Source organism: Saccoglossus kowalevskii, chromosome 1 (genome assembly GCF_978046115.1).
Source record: "Saccoglossus kowalevskii chromosome 1, keSacKowa6.1, whole genome shotgun sequence".
Taxonomy (NCBI): domain Eukaryota; kingdom Metazoa; phylum Hemichordata; class Enteropneusta; family Harrimaniidae; genus Saccoglossus; species Saccoglossus kowalevskii.
The window spans coordinates 43,405,688-43,426,900 of NC_140641.1; the positions used below are offsets into that span (position 1 = coordinate 43,405,688).

The 21,213-nt window shown below is 37.0% G+C and overlaps 1 protein-coding gene across 1 annotated transcript in view; it reads left to right on the plus strand.

The window, feature by feature from the left end:
* The window catches only part of LOC100376425 (lysosome-associated membrane glycoprotein 1-like), a 61,701-nt gene that overhangs the window by 31,818 nt on the left and 8,670 nt on the right, over positions 1–21,213 (plus strand). The window contains exons 7-9 of the mRNA XM_085502328.1: positions 1,086–1,247; positions 16,739–16,914; positions 17,661–17,877. Of these exons, the coding sequence (XP_085358454.1) occupies positions 1,086–1,247; positions 16,739–16,914; positions 17,661–17,877 (555 nt within the window). The remainder of the gene's footprint in view (positions 1–1,085; positions 1,248–16,738; positions 16,915–17,660; positions 17,878–21,213) is intronic.

Consider the following 21,213-nt stretch of genomic DNA (forward strand, 5'->3'; position numbering starts at 1 on the left):
TACTGACCACACCCTCCCAAAAATGTGCAAATTAGATCAATGCAGTTATTTGCTGCTATCTCTACCACCACCGTGTCGATTTTATTGATATTTGGTATGACTACACCTTGGCACGAGTAGATGTGCTTTTTGCAATAATGACCACACCCTCCCCCAAATATGCAAATTAGATCAATGCAGTTACTTGCTCTTATCCCAGCAACCATTGGGCCAATTTAGTTCATATTTGGTATGATAACACCTTGGCACGAGTAGATGTGCTTTTGGCAATAGTGACCACAACCTCCTAAAAATGTGCAAATTAAATCAATGCAGTTATTTACTGCTATCTCTACCACCACTGTGTCGATTTTATTCATATTTGGTATGATAACACCTTGGCACGAGTAGATGGTCTTTTGGCAATAATGACCACACCCTCCAAAAAATATGCTAATTAAAAAAATGCAGTTATTAGTCCCTGTTCGGGCGAACCTTGATGCAAATAATTTTGTTTTTCAGATAACATTCAAAATGGCCGACTGGCTGCCATTTTGTTTTAATGAATTAAAACACCGATGCCAGCTCGGGGACTGTGACATTCATGTCTTGTTAAATTAGAGATGTTTTATTTACCTTGTCAACATGAAATGTCAAAATAAACTAAAACATCCACTTATTCTGTTTTCGTCGCAGTATTGTATATTGTATTGCCATGTTGTTTGCTGTTGATTATTATAAATTATGTTAATCTGGTATGTGTATGGGCAAAACGTATTGTTACTGAGAGGGGCATTTTCAAAGAATAATGTTTTGATCCACTCTCTATATAAAAGGTAATATCAATAATTCACAATATAATTGGAACGATAAAAGTTGTTTCTTTTGGCAAGTTTTGAAGTGTCAATGCTTGGAACAAACAACTGTAAAACTGCATGTACCGTTATCGTGGTTCATGTCCGGCTCATTTAACTTTCTGATTCAACACTGAGAGTTGGAGCAATCATTGTAAGTTTGGTAAATTTTGTTTATCACCAATACTTTTTAAAATTTAATGTATACATGTTTATTTTATTTTTGCCCTGTGATTGTTTGTATTCCAACAGGTGCACAAAAGAATGTATCCACTTCTGACCAATTATTTAAAGCTAGCAAAGATAAAAGCTACTCCTGCCATGCTGAACAAGTTTATAATTTGGGTAAAGGCTTCATGGAGACAAGTGATGTGCAACTACAGCCGTTCAATGTTGATGAAGATTTCAGTCCAAGTATGTATATCAAAATAGTATAATAGACACATACACTCACAGGTGACTAAAGTTGGGATCCACTGACACCAGACATACATGTCTATATAGATGTACAAATCATATACATTTATTATGCATACCCAGTACTTGTAGACAACTACTGTACAGATCCTTTGACACCATACATACATGTCTATATAGATGTACAAATCATATACATTTATTATGCATACCCAGTACTTGTAGACAACTACTGTACAGATCCACTGACACCATACATACATGTCTATATAGATGTACAAATCATATACATTTATTATGCATACCCAGTACTTGTAGACAACTACTGTACAGATCCACTGACACCATACATACATGTTTATATACCGTATATGTTCTAAATTAGGCGTCAGTTTTGCAACATTTCATTCGTTCCTGACGCCAAAACTGGGTCACATTTTGTACAATTTGTAGCAGCTGACGCTTATTCAAGAACACTTTATTTCTAAGCGTCGCTTGTCTCCCCAAAATTGATTTATTTGTATCAAATCGTAGGTAAACTTTGCATGATTCTGGGACTTTGATTGGGTGATCGTTATTTTTGACCTCATAGAACGGTGAGTGACAGCTGGGATCAAATTGCAAGACTGGCTTTGTTTTAGTTCAGACAATGGAAGTACCTCCATGCAGACAACTGGGGTTTTACTTTTAGTTGCGTGACTCGTCAAAATTTGTTACATGTAGACAACACGAATGACTGTGGCGTAACCCACACGCAGTGAACCCCTGAAATACAAATCTCCTTTTCGTTCAATAACTATTAAATTTTCCCGGCACTGCTTTCAGTAATAGCATGGAGCTAGAAAGGGGTCTATTTTTACCTCCATGGTAATAGCATGGTGCTAGAAAGGGTAATAGGTACGAGACGGGACGGGACCAAACAGTAACCGGAAGCCCCGGGAATCTCCCCACGCAGTGACGATAATAACGACACGCTTCACTCAATTACTTGAAAAAAATATTAAATATGATAATGGATAAACTATATTAAATGAAACCGAAGTTGTTTTTTTTAAGTATTTTTCATTTTTATCTCCAAAGAAGACTTACTGTGTTCACACCTTCGGTTCACACCTAATTTACGTCTGTAATCTTGCCTCAGAATTACAAAGAACTGTAGGTCTGATTGGTTGAAAAATATTTTAGTAACGACCCAGTCAAAACATACACACAGTTTGTTATACTCTGCGTTTTTGCTGTTGGATTTCGTCACTGTGGGGACTGCCAACAGCTACGCATTGATTATCCATACGAGCTACAGCATGATAACAACAATCGTCACAATAGATTTGCTGTAGCCATCGTAACACGGAAAGAACAAAAGAAGGTGGCAAGTTTGAAACGAGATGCAGCAAAAGTTACGGCAAAAGTCAATGATATGCGCCTTTCAAGCAATGGTGAATATTACCTGAAGGCCAAACATTTTCTTTTTTGCCATTGATCACGCTATCCCAACACTGAAACGTCTCCTGGACAGTGCCTCTTTAGCTCCGCTGTCGACTTTGTCGAGCGGAGCTTATCATATGAGTGATTGTCCGTCGTCGTCGTCCGTGTCAATGTTTTACTTTTTCGACTTCTTCTTGAAAACTACAAGCCTAAATGCTTTGATACTTGGTGTATATGTACCTTGGGTAGACCTCTCTTAGGTTTGTTCATTTCATGTTGATATCTTTAATTCTCTAATTTTGGTGAATATTTTTGTCATTTTTGGTAGAAACTGATATTTTCGACTTCTTGTTAAAAACCGCAAGTGCAATTGCTTTGATATTACATCTATAGGTACTACATGTGGACCTCTCTCAGATTTGTTAATTTTGTAATGATATCTTTAATTCTTTAATTTTGGTGATTATTTTTGTCATTTTTGGTAAAAACTGATATTTTCGACTTCTTGTTAAAAACCGCAAGTCCAATTGCTTTGATACTACATATATAGGTACTACATGTGGACCTCTCTCAGATTTGTTCATTTCGTGATGATATCTTCAATTCTCTAATTTTGGTGAATATTTTTGTCATTTTTGGTAAAAACTTATATTTTCGACTTCTTGTTAAAAACCGCAAGTGCAATTGCTTTGATATTACATATATAGGTACTACATGTGGACCTCTCTCAGATTTGTTCATTTTGTAATGATATCTTTAATTCTTTAATTTTGGTGATTATTTTTGTCATTTTTGGTAAATACTGATATTTTCAACTTCTAGTTAAAAACCGCAAGTCCAATTGCTTTGATACTACATATATAGGTACTACATGTGGACCTCTCTCAGATTTGTTCATTTCGTGATGATATCTTCAATTCTCTAATTTTGGTGAATATTTTTGTAATTTTTGGTAAAAACTGATATTTTCGACTTCTTGTTAAAAACCGCAAGTGCAATTGCTTTGATATTACATATGTAGGTACTACATGTGGACCTCTCTCAGATTTGTTCATTTTGTGATGATATCTTCAATTCTCTAATTTTGGTGAATATTTTTGTCATTTTTGGTAAAAACTTATATTTTCGACTTCTTGTTAAAAACCGCAAGTGTAATTGCTTTGATATTACATATATAGGTACTACATGTGGACCTCTCTCAGATTTGTTCGTTATGAGATGATATCTTCAATTCTCTAATTAATTTATTTTGGTGAATATTTTTGTAATTTTTGGTAAAAAGTGATATTTTCGACTTCTTGTTAAAAACTGTAAGTCCGATTGCTTTGATACTATTCATATTGTTCATTTTCTAATAATGTCTTCAGTTCTTTAATTGAAATGTGCATTGCTAACAGCGGAGCTATCTCAGCCGATAGGCTGCTTGTTTGATTATTCACTCCTCTAAAATTACAACCAACAAAACGGCCCTTTTCAGGACCACAACATCGTCCAAAAAGAGACCACCGTACACAATACAGCCAAAACAAAGTCAGCTTGGACAATCAGTTGTGAGACATGACAAAACAAATGCAGCCAGTGATACATTTCGAAAATAAAAATACAAAATAAATGCAATCAGAGGCGCCGACCACGCGCGTTGGAAATAAAATAGAACGCGTTGCATAAATACGTAAATATTTTTATACTCGCATTCACGTCATTCAAGGAGTGAAAAACAAAGTACTGGGATGGTAGTATACATTTAATGTTTTTATTTCATTGTTAAAAATGTATTTACAGTCAATAAATATTTTTTGACATAAATAGTAGTTAAAAACTTGAAAAATACTTGTCTGAAATATGACCCCTCAGCGTGACAGAACCAGAAGTTTATAAAAACAAGTTCAGACATGACGTTATATTTCTGAATGTTATACCAGTAACGCAGGACTAGTGAATGAAAATGTTATGTATTCATCTGAATTCTGGTTTTAAAAATGAAACATTTTCGAACAACAGCAATATTTATATGACTGTCAACTTATTCCACATGTTCGCTAAGTGGCTTCAGCCGATCTGAATGCCAGCAGGGCCCTGTCTGTGTACGCAACTCCCGGCGATTTTCAACAGGCTTCAACTGCACGGTTTTAATTCCGAATGACGAAAATTTACTTTGACATCGGTTATATCAGCTCCCGTCTGCAGTTCCTTCCAAATACGGTCAGTGTACCACGAGTCCTTTGAAAGGTTTGTTGACGGCGAGATCAAGGGCTTGCAGCCGATCGACAACAGGCCGGAACAAACAATAACAATAGTCCTCTGATGCTTGTTGGCTAGTAGAAGTGTAACACTCGTTTTTAATGTGTGAATTAGCATTTATTATTCAATGTTCTGTTACTAGATCGCTAGATCAATCGGAACTATGTGAAATAATAAAAATAAGTCCTCGCCTCTGATGTCTTAGCGGCATATTTTCTTGTGGCGAGTGTTGACATGTATTGATATTCTAAATCTATATTCATTGAAATCGCCGATTTCTAGACATCTCGACCCAAGACACTTCGTCCCAAATTGGTCATCTCGACACAGACACCCTGGACATCTCGACCCTTCGCATCGAGGCGACCCTATTTCAATGTGGCGACGCAAGCCTCTAGTTCAAAGTTGATCGACATCTATTGATTTGAAACACCGGCTACAGAGAGCAATCTAGTGCAATGGATCAATTCAAAAAATGTTCAAGGGTTGCCTGCTGTGAAATGAACAACGAAAGTACATAAACGCCACAGTCCGCTTCATGTATATTAACATAATTTTTACAATGTAATACCTAATAGTTGTTAGTGTTATCTGTTTTAACATTTTATTTTATTCTTTATATCTGTATTTCTTGTTATTGTGTGTTTTTTGTGTATGATTATTGACCATGGTTAATGTATTTCCAATTCATTAATTTGAGTCAAATAAAATATACTATACTATACTATACTATACTATACTATACTATACTATACTATATTATATTATACCAGTATATTGATGGTGTTCATCCATTGATTTGATTGGTCCAAACACAAAATTTGCATATGCAATCCATGGTATATTGGCTGATAATGCACGGCTAAACCAAGTGGCCCTGGAACATGAATTGACTACAGATTTAATACGGAAATACATAAAACCGGTATTATTTGATTTTTAAGGAAATATAGTGGTTGAATTTTGGAAGAATATTGAAAAAATACTGAATTAAAAACATCTGAAAAGTTATATAACTATAATATTGCTTTTTGTTAATGGTGGGGTCCAAGTTGTGAGCGTCGGTCGTTGGGTGATTGTCGTTCGCCACACAAACCTAAAACCACCGTCCCTCAACACCGTGAGGTGCCTACACGAACGCCAGAACGCTGTGTTCTCAGTGTTGTTACTTTGGGATGGATTGCGAACTTCCAACAAAGAAAACATGATCTTTAAGTACAAGATATAATTGAAGGATTTAATGACATAAAAATGCAAAAAACTATGAGTCACAGGCAAAAATGTATGCCACCAATAACAACCAGTGTCCGGTAGCGGCAGCTGACAAAATTGCAGTGCACCCGGGTAATTGCCATCTGTTTCAAAAAACACGGGACAACGCAGGATTCGACGACGATATATGGTATTGTAATTCTCCATTATGGGTAAATAAATTACAGGAGATGATGAAGGTAATTTCGAGTGTACACCATGCAAAGTCTTTCGGCCGGGGTTGAGACAAGGCATATCATGTACGTGTCACAAAAACGATGTGAAAATCCGATCTTACACCATAAAACTTACCCCAGAACAACGACAAAACTTGTCAGTCATACTGTCACAAAACTTTGGTTATACCAAAGGTATCCAAGTCAGATGTTGGAACTGAGGTCGCTGTGCCGGTCGCCGTACATGATACACACCGTCCCGCCGCGTCTCAAATTTCGGTCGAACCAAGTACCGCTGAACGTCAAATATCCACAGTTACAAGTAGTATGATGAGTCACAAAACCGGTTTATTTCACAACTGTACTTTCAATGGGCAAATTACAGTCCAAATTGTACAAAAACCGGAATGAAAACGTAGATCCAAACTGTACACGACCCTGTATTTCAAATCGCGTTGTGCGTCAGTAAAAGGTCAGAAAGGTCATCCTTTGTTATGCTAATTTGTGTGTTTACGCCGCTCTATTCAACGTGGATATGTTTTTTTTTCATGTGGAATAAAAATTAGTTTGTATTCAATTTGAACTGTGTTGCGCATGTAATTTTTGTATGCATTCAGCGTACAACTACATACTATTCTTATAAATATTCATGTTCAAGGGCCATAATCATGATCTTTTAGTAGATGAAAGTAAACTCTTTTTTTACAAGTTTTATCGAATTGTCAATATACTGGTATAATATAATAGCAATAACCCCCGCCGAAGTTGGGTATACCACTTGATATTGCACAATTCACTCCATATATGCACTCGCCTGCAGCTCGTGCATATATGTCGTGAATTGTGCAATATCTCGTGGTATACCCGCCTTCGGCGGGGGTTATTGCTTAACTATACTATACTATACTATACTATACTATACTATACTATACTATACTATACTACACTATACTACACTACACTACACTACACTACACTACACTACACTACACTACACTACACTACACTACACTACACTACACTACACTACACTACACTACACTACACTACACTACACTACACTACACTACACTACACTACACTACACTACACTACACTACACTACACTACACTATATAATATTGAATGTTTAGTTTGATGATTGATAAATACACATTCACTGGTAGACTGTTGCTTTTTATGTTGTGTCAATACAAACATGATTTAAACTTGTCTTTTCCGGTGTTTCTTTTCCCTTGCCATCATATTCAATATACGAAAATAGCACGCGTGTCTGTGCGTTTGCATGAGCGAAAGAGGCTGGTGAGACTGTGTCACAACGTGTTCTATTTCTTTCCAAGGCGCGTGGTCGGCGCCTTTGATTGCATTTATTTTGTTGTTTTTTTATTCCCGAAATATATCACTGGCAGCGATTGTTTTGACATGTATCACAACTGAATGTTCAAGCTGACTTTGTTTTGGCTATAGGTGTAGGTGGGTCGAAATGTCCAACGAAAAATGGGTCGATATGTCCAGTACCCGAAATTGCCGATAGCCCCTACATGCTATAAATCAATTGCCTTTATTCACGATCGGGCGACTGTGTTCAGGTTTTCGGCTGTTACATGGAAATTCTGAATTGCATCTTCAAGTATTAAAGTGAGGGAATTATATGTAATTCCTACTAGAACTGAGTCAATATGTTTTGTCTAAATCACGAGGTCGGTTGGGATGGAGGTGAAGCCGACTCTGTGTGAATTCCCGGTGTCTCCATTCATCGAGAATTGTGTGACACGCATCCGGTTAAACGCGGGGTTAAACCATGGAGCTAAATGGTTAAACCAACAATGTAAGCGTTTTGATAATTGTAAACTTGCAATAATCTTGAGACGACAAGAAAAAAACTAACTACAGCGAAGTCAGCAAACGGATGGAGTCTCACGAAGGTGTATAAAACACATCCTGAATGTGTGTCCAAACGCGGTCAATGTGAATGTCTTCACAGAATCGAGATAGCAGTCCCACGACCTGTTTATAGGACAGAAACAGACAATGAATAATAAATAAATGCGTTTAGTCCGTGCGATTTGCGTCGATGTTGCCAAGTCCAAGTGGGTCGTCGGTAGGATGACAGTAATATCAATGAAATAATGCACGTTTTTTCCGTGGTTTAATGGAAACTTTAAAGCATTTAATAAGTGTGTGAGAATACACACTTGTTGACAGAAAGCACTTGTCGAATAAATACAATGGGGCGTGGGCGGCTTCAGTTGTTGAAAGAGAATAATTATCGACTGGATACAATGGAATATGGCAAGTTCAACTCGTTAACAGAAAATAATGTTGTCACAAAAATATGTAGGACCATGATTGAATACAATGACCGGCGAAAAATATATATTGAACGCAATGAAGCGTAATCAAGTCACCCACTGTCGTTGTTTAGAGTATGTCGCTCTTTGACGTTTTACTTCAAGTGTGTCAAAATAATATTCTTTGTTTACATACACTGTACTAATGTGACAAAGCATTTCATTACAAAAAGGGCATACATTAAAAAAACGCAATGTGGAACGATTGTTTCCCGTTGTGGTAGGTTCACTCCCAAAAGCAAACTTGTGTATGATAAATATGCATGTATGTATATAAATTGTATTCAAAAACACCTCGCGTTATTTTTACTGCAACAATTGGAGTTTAATGTTTATTCCTAAAGTTTGCTGAGTTGTCTGTCACTTCATGCAAAATTTTGCAGGCGAAGCGCGGGCGGAGATTGACAGCACATCGCGTTTGTTATTGTTGTGCTGTTTAGAATTAGCTTTATTCAGCATTTAACCGATTGCCACTTTAATCTTTTGTGAAGGCGTCAACTGGTGACAAACAATAAAGACCAATATAGCGGCTTCATCAATAATGTGCATGCTGGTCCAAGATAAAATGCAGTCGGTCTCGTTGTTTCGCGACCTCAGACCAGGATGCGTTTAATACCACACCAAGGGACTAGCATGGGATCAGTTTTATCTGTTATATTTTCCCAAACATGACACCTATCTGTACGTTCTGAATGTGTAACAGGGCCGCCATAAAATTGCATTCCAATGATTCGTTTCTGACATAAAAATGACAATCGACCACAGTCACTTTAACGCAAAATAAGACTGTTAGTGAGAACATGGATGTACTAACAAATATCACTGTTACCTAAAATCAGAGCATTGTACCGTCCACTGTACATAAAACTCAAACAAAGGTCAATTTGATATTTCGAATGAACCGACGATATGACACTGTTTACAGTGATTTTGTATTTTTCTCGGTTAAAAAACGGCAATTACGGGAACGAGGGTACAAAGATCTCGAGTGAAGATTTGTTTTTCCCACAAACAATCTCAGACAAGTCCGCTTTAAATCCTCGCAACAAGAAAATATGCCGCTAAGACATCGGAGGCGAGGGGTTATTTTTATTATTCACACAGTTCTAGCGGCCCGACTCGCTCGCAACTGCTACGTTTAGTCACCGTCCCTCAACACATGAGGGACGGTGGTTTAGTGTACGTACCACACATAGTTCCGATAGATCTAGCGGCCAGACTCGCTCGCACTGGCTTAGTGTAGCCTCGTAGACATTCAACATTTCACTACATTTCAACACATGTAACTCGAAAACAAGTGGGTAGGACATTGGACTTAATTATATTATATTTCACACAATGCCGAGGTAGCTAGCACTCGCAACTACATACAAATCGCCACTAGCAACTGCTATTTTTAGCGCTAGCAACTGCCATTTTCGAGCGCTAGCAACTGCCACTTTCGAGCGCTCGCAACTGACACATTTTGCTACTTGCTACTCGCATCTCACCACTCGCAACTGGCGTATTTATGCATCCTTACATACCTCGCATAGCCAGTACTTGTAGACAACTACTGTACAGATCCTTTGACACCATACATGCATGTCTATATAGGTGTACAAATCCTATACATTTATTATGCATAGCCAGTGCTTGTAGACAACTACTGTACAGATCCTTTGACACCATACATACATGTCTATATAGATGTACAAATCATATACATTTATTATGCATACCCAGTACTTGTAGACAACTACTGTACAGATCCTTTGATACCATACATACATGTCTATATAGGTGTACAAATCATATACATTTATTATGCATACCCAGTACTTGTAGACAACTACTGTACAGATCCTTTGACACCATACATACATGTCTATATAGGTGTACAAATCATATACATTTATTATGCATACCCAGTACTTGTAGACAACTACTGTACAGATCCTTTGACACCATACATGCACGTCTATATAGGTGTACAAATCATATACATTTATTATGCATACCCAGTACTTGTAGACAACTACTGTACAGATCCTTTGACACCATACATACATGTCTATATAGGTGTACAAATCATATACATTTATTATGCATACCCAGTACTTGTAGACAACTACTGTACAGATCCTTTGACACCATACATACATGTCTATATAGATGTACAAATCATATACATTTATTATGCATACCCAGTACTTGTAGACAACTACTGTACAGATCCTTTGACACCAAACATAAATATGCATACACACCATTTACGGAGAACTGACGTTTTCAGTAATCGATCTTGTGTGTCTTTTTTTTGACACTAGTTTATTTATGTGCTTTGTTAGTCCCCATTCAGGCGCAGCCTGAAAAGGGGACTTTATAATACAGGTTTTGTCAAATGTCCATTTTCCATTTTCCGTCTCCAACATTTTCTCAAAAATTCTTCAGCAGGTATCAGTGATGAACAAGTGTCTTCCGAGTATGCACGTATTTTTTTTTCCAGATCTGAAAATCCCAAGTGGGTCTTTTTCATGATTTTCATCAAAAATTACCTCTCCCGGCAACATTGACAGAACGTCTGTGCATGCTCAGAATAAATTAATTACTGTAAAATACTTTATTTTCGCTTGCAAATTTGTTATGCTATTTTCGCTGAAGGAATGTTTCAGTTAAAATAAAATCCTACGAATATACCCTTTTTTCTATATTTTACAGTCAAAAATCAATGAAAATAAATTCAATACAAAACACCCGGAAAAAGTCTTTTCAGCGAATGATATTTCCAGCTGAAATAAAATATTTTACAGTAGATTAGATCTGTGAGTAACGCTGCTGTTATTATCGCACGTGATTTCTCCATTGCGTGCAATTTGTTAGTTCGACTCAGTGGTCTCATTCACCAGTTACTAGAAGAACTAGTAACCTTATTTGATTTCAAGAACTTCAAGAAGGCAGCATAAGAGACGTGTTTGCAAAGGTAAGTTCTCCAGTTTCAGCAAAATTGAATGTATATTGGGGTACGATTGGTGTACATTTCGTGACGTACAGACGTGAATATTATGATTGCCAGCTTTATATTCCTGTGAAAAGCAAAAAAAAGCAAACAGTTGTCTCCAATCTACGAAACTAGTTCGTAAATTGTATACCCTGTCAAATTATTTTGCACGAACAACTAATTCATGGGGACATAGTTTTCAAGCAAATCGTTATCTGGTCTTTTGATTGTGTGGCGATTTCCGAAATATCCACAACTCGGGGGGGGGGGGGAGATGTCCCTGTGTCGATCGACTAATTAGTCCCCGTTCGGACGCAGTCCGAAAACAGGGACTTATGTTTTGCCCTGTGTGCGTCCGTCCGTCCGTCCGTGCGTCCGTGATCACCTGTATCTCGAACATGCATGGACCGATTAAGTTCAAACTTCACTCATACATCACACATTATATGGGACATATGCACATGCATTTTTTTCATGATCCGATTAACGATAGCCGAATAGCGGCCATTTTAAGGCCGAAAATGCATCAAAATCGCACATTTTCACCATTCTGGACCCGGATCTCAGTTATGCATGGACGGATTTTGTTCAAATTTGGTACATACATTAAACATAATAGGACCTTGATGCACGTCATTTTTTTTTTGGATCGGGTTCGAAATGGCCGACTGGCGGCCATTTTGTTTTAAAGAATTCAGTTCTGGATCCGTATCTGAGACATGCTTGGATTGATCGAGTTCAAACTTCACACACACAAAGTACATCATGTCACAAATATGTATGTGCATTTGTTTCATGATCTCATTAACGATAGCCAAATGGCGGCCACTTTAAGGCCGAAAATGCATTGAAATCGCACATTTTCACCATTCCGGACCCGGATCTCAGTTATGCATGGACGGACTTCATTCAAATTTGGTACATACATTAAACATAATAGGACCTTGATGCACGTCATTTTTTTTTCGGATCAAGTTCGAAATAGCCGACTGGCGGCCATTTTGTTTTAAAGAATTCAGTTCTGGATCCGTATCCGAGACGTGTCTGGATTGATCAAGTTCAAACTTCACACACACAAGGTACATCATGTCACAAATATGTATGTGCATTTGTTTCATGATCTGCTTAACAATAGCGGAATGATGGCCATTTTAAGGCCGAAAATGCATAAAAATCACGTATTTTCACAATTCCAGAACCGGATCTCAGTCATGCATGGATGGATTTTGTTCAAATTTGGTACATACATTAAACATAATAGGACCTTGATGCACGTCTTTTTTTTTTCGGATCAAGTTCGAAATGGCCGACTGGCGGCCATTTTGTTAAAGAATTCAGTTCTGGATCCGTATCCAAGACATGTCTGGATTGATCAAGTTCAAACTTCACACACACATGGTACATCATGTCACAAATAGATATGTGCATTTGTTTCATGATCCGCTTAACAATAGCGGAATGATGGCCATTTTAAGGCCGAAAATGCATCAAAATCACGTATTTTCACAATTCCAGAACCGGATCTCAGTCATGCATGGATGGATTTTGTTCAGATTTAGCACAATGTGTTGTACATATGCAGGTGCATTTCGGTCATGATCTGCTTTGAATGTATATGTCACTCAAATATGAACGGAACGGGGACGTGTCATTGACAATGACTTGTTCTTTATATAATAGTAGGTTGCCTATGATTATATTCGTATTTTTTTATGTTGTGAGCATTAAACTGTTAGTTGTAATGAAGATTTTGCCGATCATGGCCGATGTACAGGGACAACACGTGTATGGACGGTCGGTCGAGTAGTCTGCAACAGACTAGAAATCGACAGGCATTTTTTTTAGTTTTTTTTTTTAATATTTTAGATATTTCATTCACTCCTGAAGCCTAAAAGAGTCTAACGTTACCGTAGTCATTGACACCAATTGTGAATATCCTGAATGGATAAGCTTCGTTTTGACAATAAGCTGTTATTTCTGCGAACAATGTTAATAAATTATTCTTTGAATGCTCAGTTTATTTTTTGAAAACAACTAATTTTTTTGATTAAAAAAAAAAAATCATGCCATTTTCCCCGTCAAAATCAAAGCATAAAGATCTTGCTAGACCATTGGTAAATCTACTACTGTGTTGCGTTCACCACGAGGTCACTGAACCGTCATTAACATGTTTAAATGAGGCACGTGTAAATGAGGCACGTGTAAATGAGAACATGTCGGATATCGTATCGTATTGACCATCGTATTGAGCATTTACATTCGATCGAAATCATTCGTTCACGATGAAACTAAGTTGAATATTACTTCCAATTCACAAAAATTTAATGAATTAAATTTGTGGGTGTTATTATAATCATTACTGAATAATAATCAACAATTGCAATACTTCGAAAACAAGTAAGTTATTCACTTGCGAAACGCAGAATGACCAGATTGTGCTACCGTGATCATTTGCTACCGGTACTAATCACTAAGCAATGTATTCGTGTTTGTATTTATTCAAAACTTATTTTAGAACATGCTTTACTTTTCGTTATCAACAAAATTATAAAAAAATAATGCATATTACATTATGTGATTTGGGAGGGGGGGTGTTTCAATTCCAACATTTCGCGATGCCTATGAACCAAAGGCCTTTCACTCTTCTCTGAGTGTGACACCTAAACCAGAGGTTTTATGGTGTATAAACTGGCACTAAATGAAAAGGCCGTTGAACCTTATTCAAATTTATAGATAGATAGATAGATAGATAGATAGATAGATAGATAGAATTTTTTATTTGGAACGTACCAATGAAAACATGAGTAAAGTCCAAAAATAACAATAACAAAACAAAACATTCAGAACAACAAAAACTTTCAGTATTAAAACATATCAAGAATATAGAAAATAAATTTTGCAAAAATGCTAAGAATGAAAAGTACATGTTATTAGGGACGACGTCAAAAGATCGATGTCGGATAAAAAAACTTATTTCCTTTAGTTTGGGGGGGTGTGGTTTTGACCTCAAAAAGTTACCATCCTACAAAAACGATTTTATTTTTTAATGAAGTCAAAAAAATCTTGGAGTATTTGTAGTTCGTTTTTTTTTTCTATCCAATCATGGACAGAAATAACAGAAAAGGAAAAAAAACAACAGAAAAATGTTTTGGTTTGAGTGTAAATCTGTGCGTCAAATGAGGTGCATTTGTAAAACCTTTTTACACCCACCCGACAACCAACTGCTATGCAATACTACTGTCCGATTATCAATTTGTATTTAATGGTGAATGTAGTCTGACGCCATGACCAATATTTATCAATTAAGTTTCAGTGGGGGGTAGGGGGGTTTGGAAAAAAACTAAAGGAATTAAGTTTTTTATCCGACATTGATCTTTTGACGTCGTCCCTTATGTATTTCATTATGAAAGCTGAAATTAAATGTGATCTTATTTTTAATTGTTTGAGCAGAATGATTTATATCGGTAATGACGTTTTCATCCAATATTAATTGTGCAATTGTTAAAATGCCTACCTACACAATGTTTCTGTTGCCCTGAAATAGACATTTGTAAAAAAAAATTAACAAATCATGCTTGATTAAAATTCAAAAGAAAAAAGATGTAGCCATGTAGCCCCTTCCTGTTACCTGTTTCCAACTTCTTCCAAAGTAAAACTGGCGACGCCATGTAATTGCCATACAGTCATCAACTGTGGGAAAACTTGTATGTTATTGAAAATCTTTATTTTGTGCCTGTGAATTAATATATTTGAAATGGCGTAATGGTACAAAATATTCTCAAACAATCGGTCTTCTGATGGCACTACACTGCGAATTTATGCACAGTCAGTATCCTAATGCGCGATCACAACTTACTAAGTGATGATGGTGGTTGAAATGGAAAACTGAATACAAAAATCCAGTAACATCTCAAACGAATTTCTGTCTGCTGTAAATGCATGTTTCGTTGCATCAAATAAATAACCCAATTTTATGATAGAAGCTTGCGATCTTGTGCCATACAGGGTCAAGTGATTGAACAATAAAAAATGTGGTTTTATGTATCAGGTCATTGAATGTATTCAAAAACATGGTACCAATGATCTGAAATTTCAGGAGTGCTCGCTGAAGGTTTATCAATCTTGCGTATTGTCTTGTTCTTTTTCAATCCTGCATTTCAGTTACTATAATTTATACTGAAAAAATAGTTTCTGTTTTTCTTCTAATAATTCGGCCACTTTAAAAAAAATGCGAGAAGAGTACAAAACTACTGTGATTGCGTAGCGATACCTGTAGGGCCATTGTCAAATAGTTTGCCTGATCAACATAGCGTTATACATAAGGCTGATATTGAATCACGGAGAGTAAAATCTTGTGATACTAATCTCTAGAACCACTCAGATTGGTACATATGTCTTATGAACCAACATGTGTATATCTTTGACTATACTCATTTTAAACTATCTTTTTTTTTTTTCAGTGGTGCTGTGAACTGCTTCAATTTCGCAAGGCAATTTTTTCTGGGTTCCTACAACATGGAGTGTCAGGGACTTTATTGAAATGTTGTACACAAATTTCATAAAATCCTGAATATATCTAGAAGTCAAAATTAAATGGTTTACAGTATTTTATACCCATTAATAATGAATGAAATGCAATAATATCACTGCACTAAAAAGACTTCAAACAATTATTGTTACTTCTCCATTGAAGGTTATGAGCAGACCAACCTTTACTTGCTCTGAAAACATAGCTTTTACAATTGTTTAAATTAACAGATGTTGTTCTATGCATACATTTTAAATAATAAACCTTACTGTATTAATAACAAATTGTATTTGACAACATGAGAATGATTCTGATGCCCAGTGGTGATGTTGAAACAAACCCAGGTCCTGGTAATATACTAAGACCTGAATAACAAAGAAGTCATGTACATCACGGTTCACACAAAGAGTACATATTCATTCACCTGTTTGCAGATGTTCCTTGTACTACTTTATAATCAAATAACGGGGACTGTGACATTTCATGTCTTGTTTACTTCAATGTATCTCTACACTAAATATGTATTGTATTTTCAGGTGAATCATGTAAGGCAGATCTTCCTGTAACTACACCTGCTCCCCCAACTCCAGTACCGACTCCAGGAATTCCAACTCGTGGCAATTATACAGTGAAAAATGATGATGGTGATGTATGTATGCTTGTTCAGATGGCAGTAGAATTCAGTATCGTTTACCAGAAGAAAGATAAATCAGTGAGTAATTCTCTCAGTATGTTCATTGCACACTTATGCACGTTTTCATTTGTTGTATTACCATAGTTGTTTAGTATAAACCCCTGATCAAGTATAAGCGCCCCCCCCCCCCCCCCCCCCAATTTAGGGCATTTTCCAAGTCATTGAGCATTGCAAAACAATAAGATTGGTCATCCCTTGTGTAGGCATGGGTTTGTATGCATTAGACTTGAATCCGGTGTTACATGGGTTACTTTTATTAGCTCCGCTCTTGACTTAGTCGAACAAAGCTTATTATATTAGCGACTATGTCAACTTTTTACTTTTTCGACTTCTTCTTAAAAACTACAAGCCTGAATGCTTTGATACTTGGTGTATATGTACATTGCATAGGCCTCGCTTAGATTTGTTCATTTCATGACGATATCTTTAATTCTCTAATTTTGATGAATATTTTTGTCATCTTTCGTAAAAAATGATATTTTCGAGCAAGTGCAATTGCTTTGATAATGTACATATGGGTACCTCAGGTATGCTTGCGCTTTTTATGAAATTAGCATTGTGTGCCCCCTAGTTGTCATTGAGAAAATCCATTCTGAGTTAGTTATGTTATGTATACAAGTTAAAGGCTGTATTGGGAGCATAATGTTGTTAATGTTTTGACTTGACCATTCATAATGCCTCAATGAACTAATTATCTGTTGTCAGAATCACATATCAACTTTTGCCATGTTCTACCTATGTTGCTATCTTATTTTTTCACACAGAATTCCACAGTACGCGTAATTCTAAATCCAGCAGGGGCTAATCCTAATTCCTCTGACTGCTCCAACAACACTATCTCTAAATTTGTATTGGAGTTTTTAAATGGCTGGGTGATGACAATGGTATTTAATAAAGCAGACAACAACAAGTACAACATGAGTCAGTTCATCTTGAACTATACGTTATCAAATAACATTTTTCCACATACTGCTCATCAAGGTAATTGATTTAATGAGTTACAATCACCACAAACACCATGAGTTACAATCACCACAAACACCATGAGTTAAAATCACCACAAACACCATGACTTACAATCACCACAAACACCATGACTTACAATCACCACAAACACCATGAGTTACAATCACCACAAACACCATGAGTTACAATCACCACAAACACCATGAGTTACAATCACCACAAACACCATGAGTTAAAATCACCACAAACACCATGAGTTACAATCACCACAAACACCATGACTTACAATCACCACAAACACCATGAGTTAAAATCACCACAAACACCATGAGTTACAATCACCACAAACACCATGAGTTACAATCACCACAAACACCATGAGTTACAATCACCACAAACACCATGACTTACAATCACCACAAACACCATGAGTTACAATCACCACAAACACCATGAGTTACAATCACCACAAACACCATGACTTACAATCACCACAAACACCATGAGTTAAAATCACCACAAACACCATGAGTTAAAATCACCACAAACACCATGAGTTACAATCACCACAAACACCATGACTTACAATCACCACAAACACCATGACTTACAATCACCACAAACACCATGACTTACAATCACCACAAACACCATGACTTACAATCACCACAAACACCATGACTTACAATCACCACAAACACCATGAGTTACAATCACCACAAACACCATGACTTACAATCACCACAAACACCATGAGTTACAATCACCACAAACACCATGACTTACAATCACCACAAACACCATGACTTACAATCACCACAAACACCATGAGTTACAATCACCACAAACACCATGAGTTACAATCACCACAAACACCATGACTTACAATCACCACAAACACCATGACTTACAATCACCACAAACACCATGACTTACAATCACCACAAACACCATGAGTTACAATCACCACAAACACCATGAGTTACAATCACCACAAACACCATGAGTTACAATCACCACAAACACCATGACTTACAATCACCACAAACACCATGAATTACAATCACCACAAACACCATGACTTACAATCACCACAAACACCATGACTTACAATCACCACAAACACCATGACTTACAATCACCACAAACACCATGACTTACAATCACCACAAACACCATGACTTACAATCACCACAAACACCATGACTTACAATCACCACAAACACCATGACTTACAATCACCACAAACACCATGACTTACAATCACCACAAACACCATGACTTACAATCACCACAAACACCATGACTTACAATCACCACAAACACCATGACTTACAATCACCACAAACACCATGACTTACAATCACCACAAACACCATGACTTGCAATCACCACAAACACCATGACTTACAATCACCACAAACACCATGACTTACAATCACCACAAACACCATGACTTACAATCACCACAAACACCATGAGTTACAATCACCACAAACACCATGAGTTACAATCACCACAAACACCATGACTTACAATCACCACAAACACCATGACTTACAATCACCACAAACACCATGACTTACAATCACCACAAACACCATGAGTTACAATCACCACAAACACCATGAGTTAAAATCACCACAAACACCATGACTTACAATCACCACAAACACCATGACTTACAATCACCACAAACACCATGACTTACAATCACCACAAACACCATGACTTACAATCACCACAAACACCATGACTTACAATCACCACAAACACCATGACTTACAATCACCACAAACACCATGACTTGCAATCACCACAAACACCATGACTTACAATCACCACAAACACCATGACTTACAATCACCACAAACACCATGACTTACAATCACCACAAACACCATGACTTACAATCACCACAAACACCATGAGTTACAATCACCACAAACACCATGAGTTACAATCACCACAAACACCATGACTTACAATCACCACAAACACCATGAGTTACAATCACCACAAACACCATGACTTACAATCACCACAAACACCATGAGTTAAAATCACCACAAACACCATGACTTACAATCACCACAAACACCATGAGTTACAATCACCACAAACACCATGAGTTAAAATCACCACAAACACCATGACTTACAATCACCACAAACACCATGAGTTACAATCACCACAAACACCATGACTTACAATCACCACAAACACCATGAGTTACAAACACCATGACTTACAATCACCACAAACACCATGAGTTACAATCACCACAAACACCATGAGTTACAATCACCACAAACACCATGACTTACAATCACCACAAACACCATGAGTTAAAATCACCACAAACACCATGACTTACAATCACCACAAACACCATGAGTTACAATCACCACAAACACCATGAGTTACAATCACCATGACTTACAATCACCACAAACACCATGAGTTAAAATCACCACAAACACCATGAGTTACAATCACCACAAACACCATGACTTACAATCACCACAAACACCATGACTTACAATCACCACAAACACCATGACTTACAATCGCCACAAACACCATGACTTACAATCACCACAAACACCATGACTTACAATCACCACAAACACCATGACTTACAATCACCACAAACACCATGACTTGCAATCACCACAAACACCATGACTTACAATCACCACAAACACCATGACTTACAATCACCACAAACACCATGACTTACAATCACCACAAACACCATGACTTACAATCACCACAAACACCATGAGTTACAATCACCACAAACACCATGAGTTACAATCACCACAAACACCATGACTTACAATCACCACAAACACCATGAGTTACAATCACCACAAACACCATGAGTTACAATCACCACAAACACCATGAGTTACAATCACCACAAACACCATGAGTTACAATCACCACAAACACCATGAGTTACAATCACCACAAACACCATGACTTACAATCACCACAAACACCATGAGTTACAATCACCACAAACACCATGAGTTACAATCACCACAAACACCATGAGTTACAATCACCACAAACACCATGAGTTACAATCACCACAAACACCATGAGTTACAATCACCACAAACACCATGACTTACAATCACCACAAACACCATGAGTTACAATCACCACAAACACCATGAGTTACAATCACCACAAACACCATGACTTGCAATCACCACAAACACCATGACTTGCAATCACCACAAACACCATGACTTACAATCACCACAAACACCATGACTTACAATCACCACAAACACCATGACTTACAATCACCACAAACACCATGAGTTACAATCACCA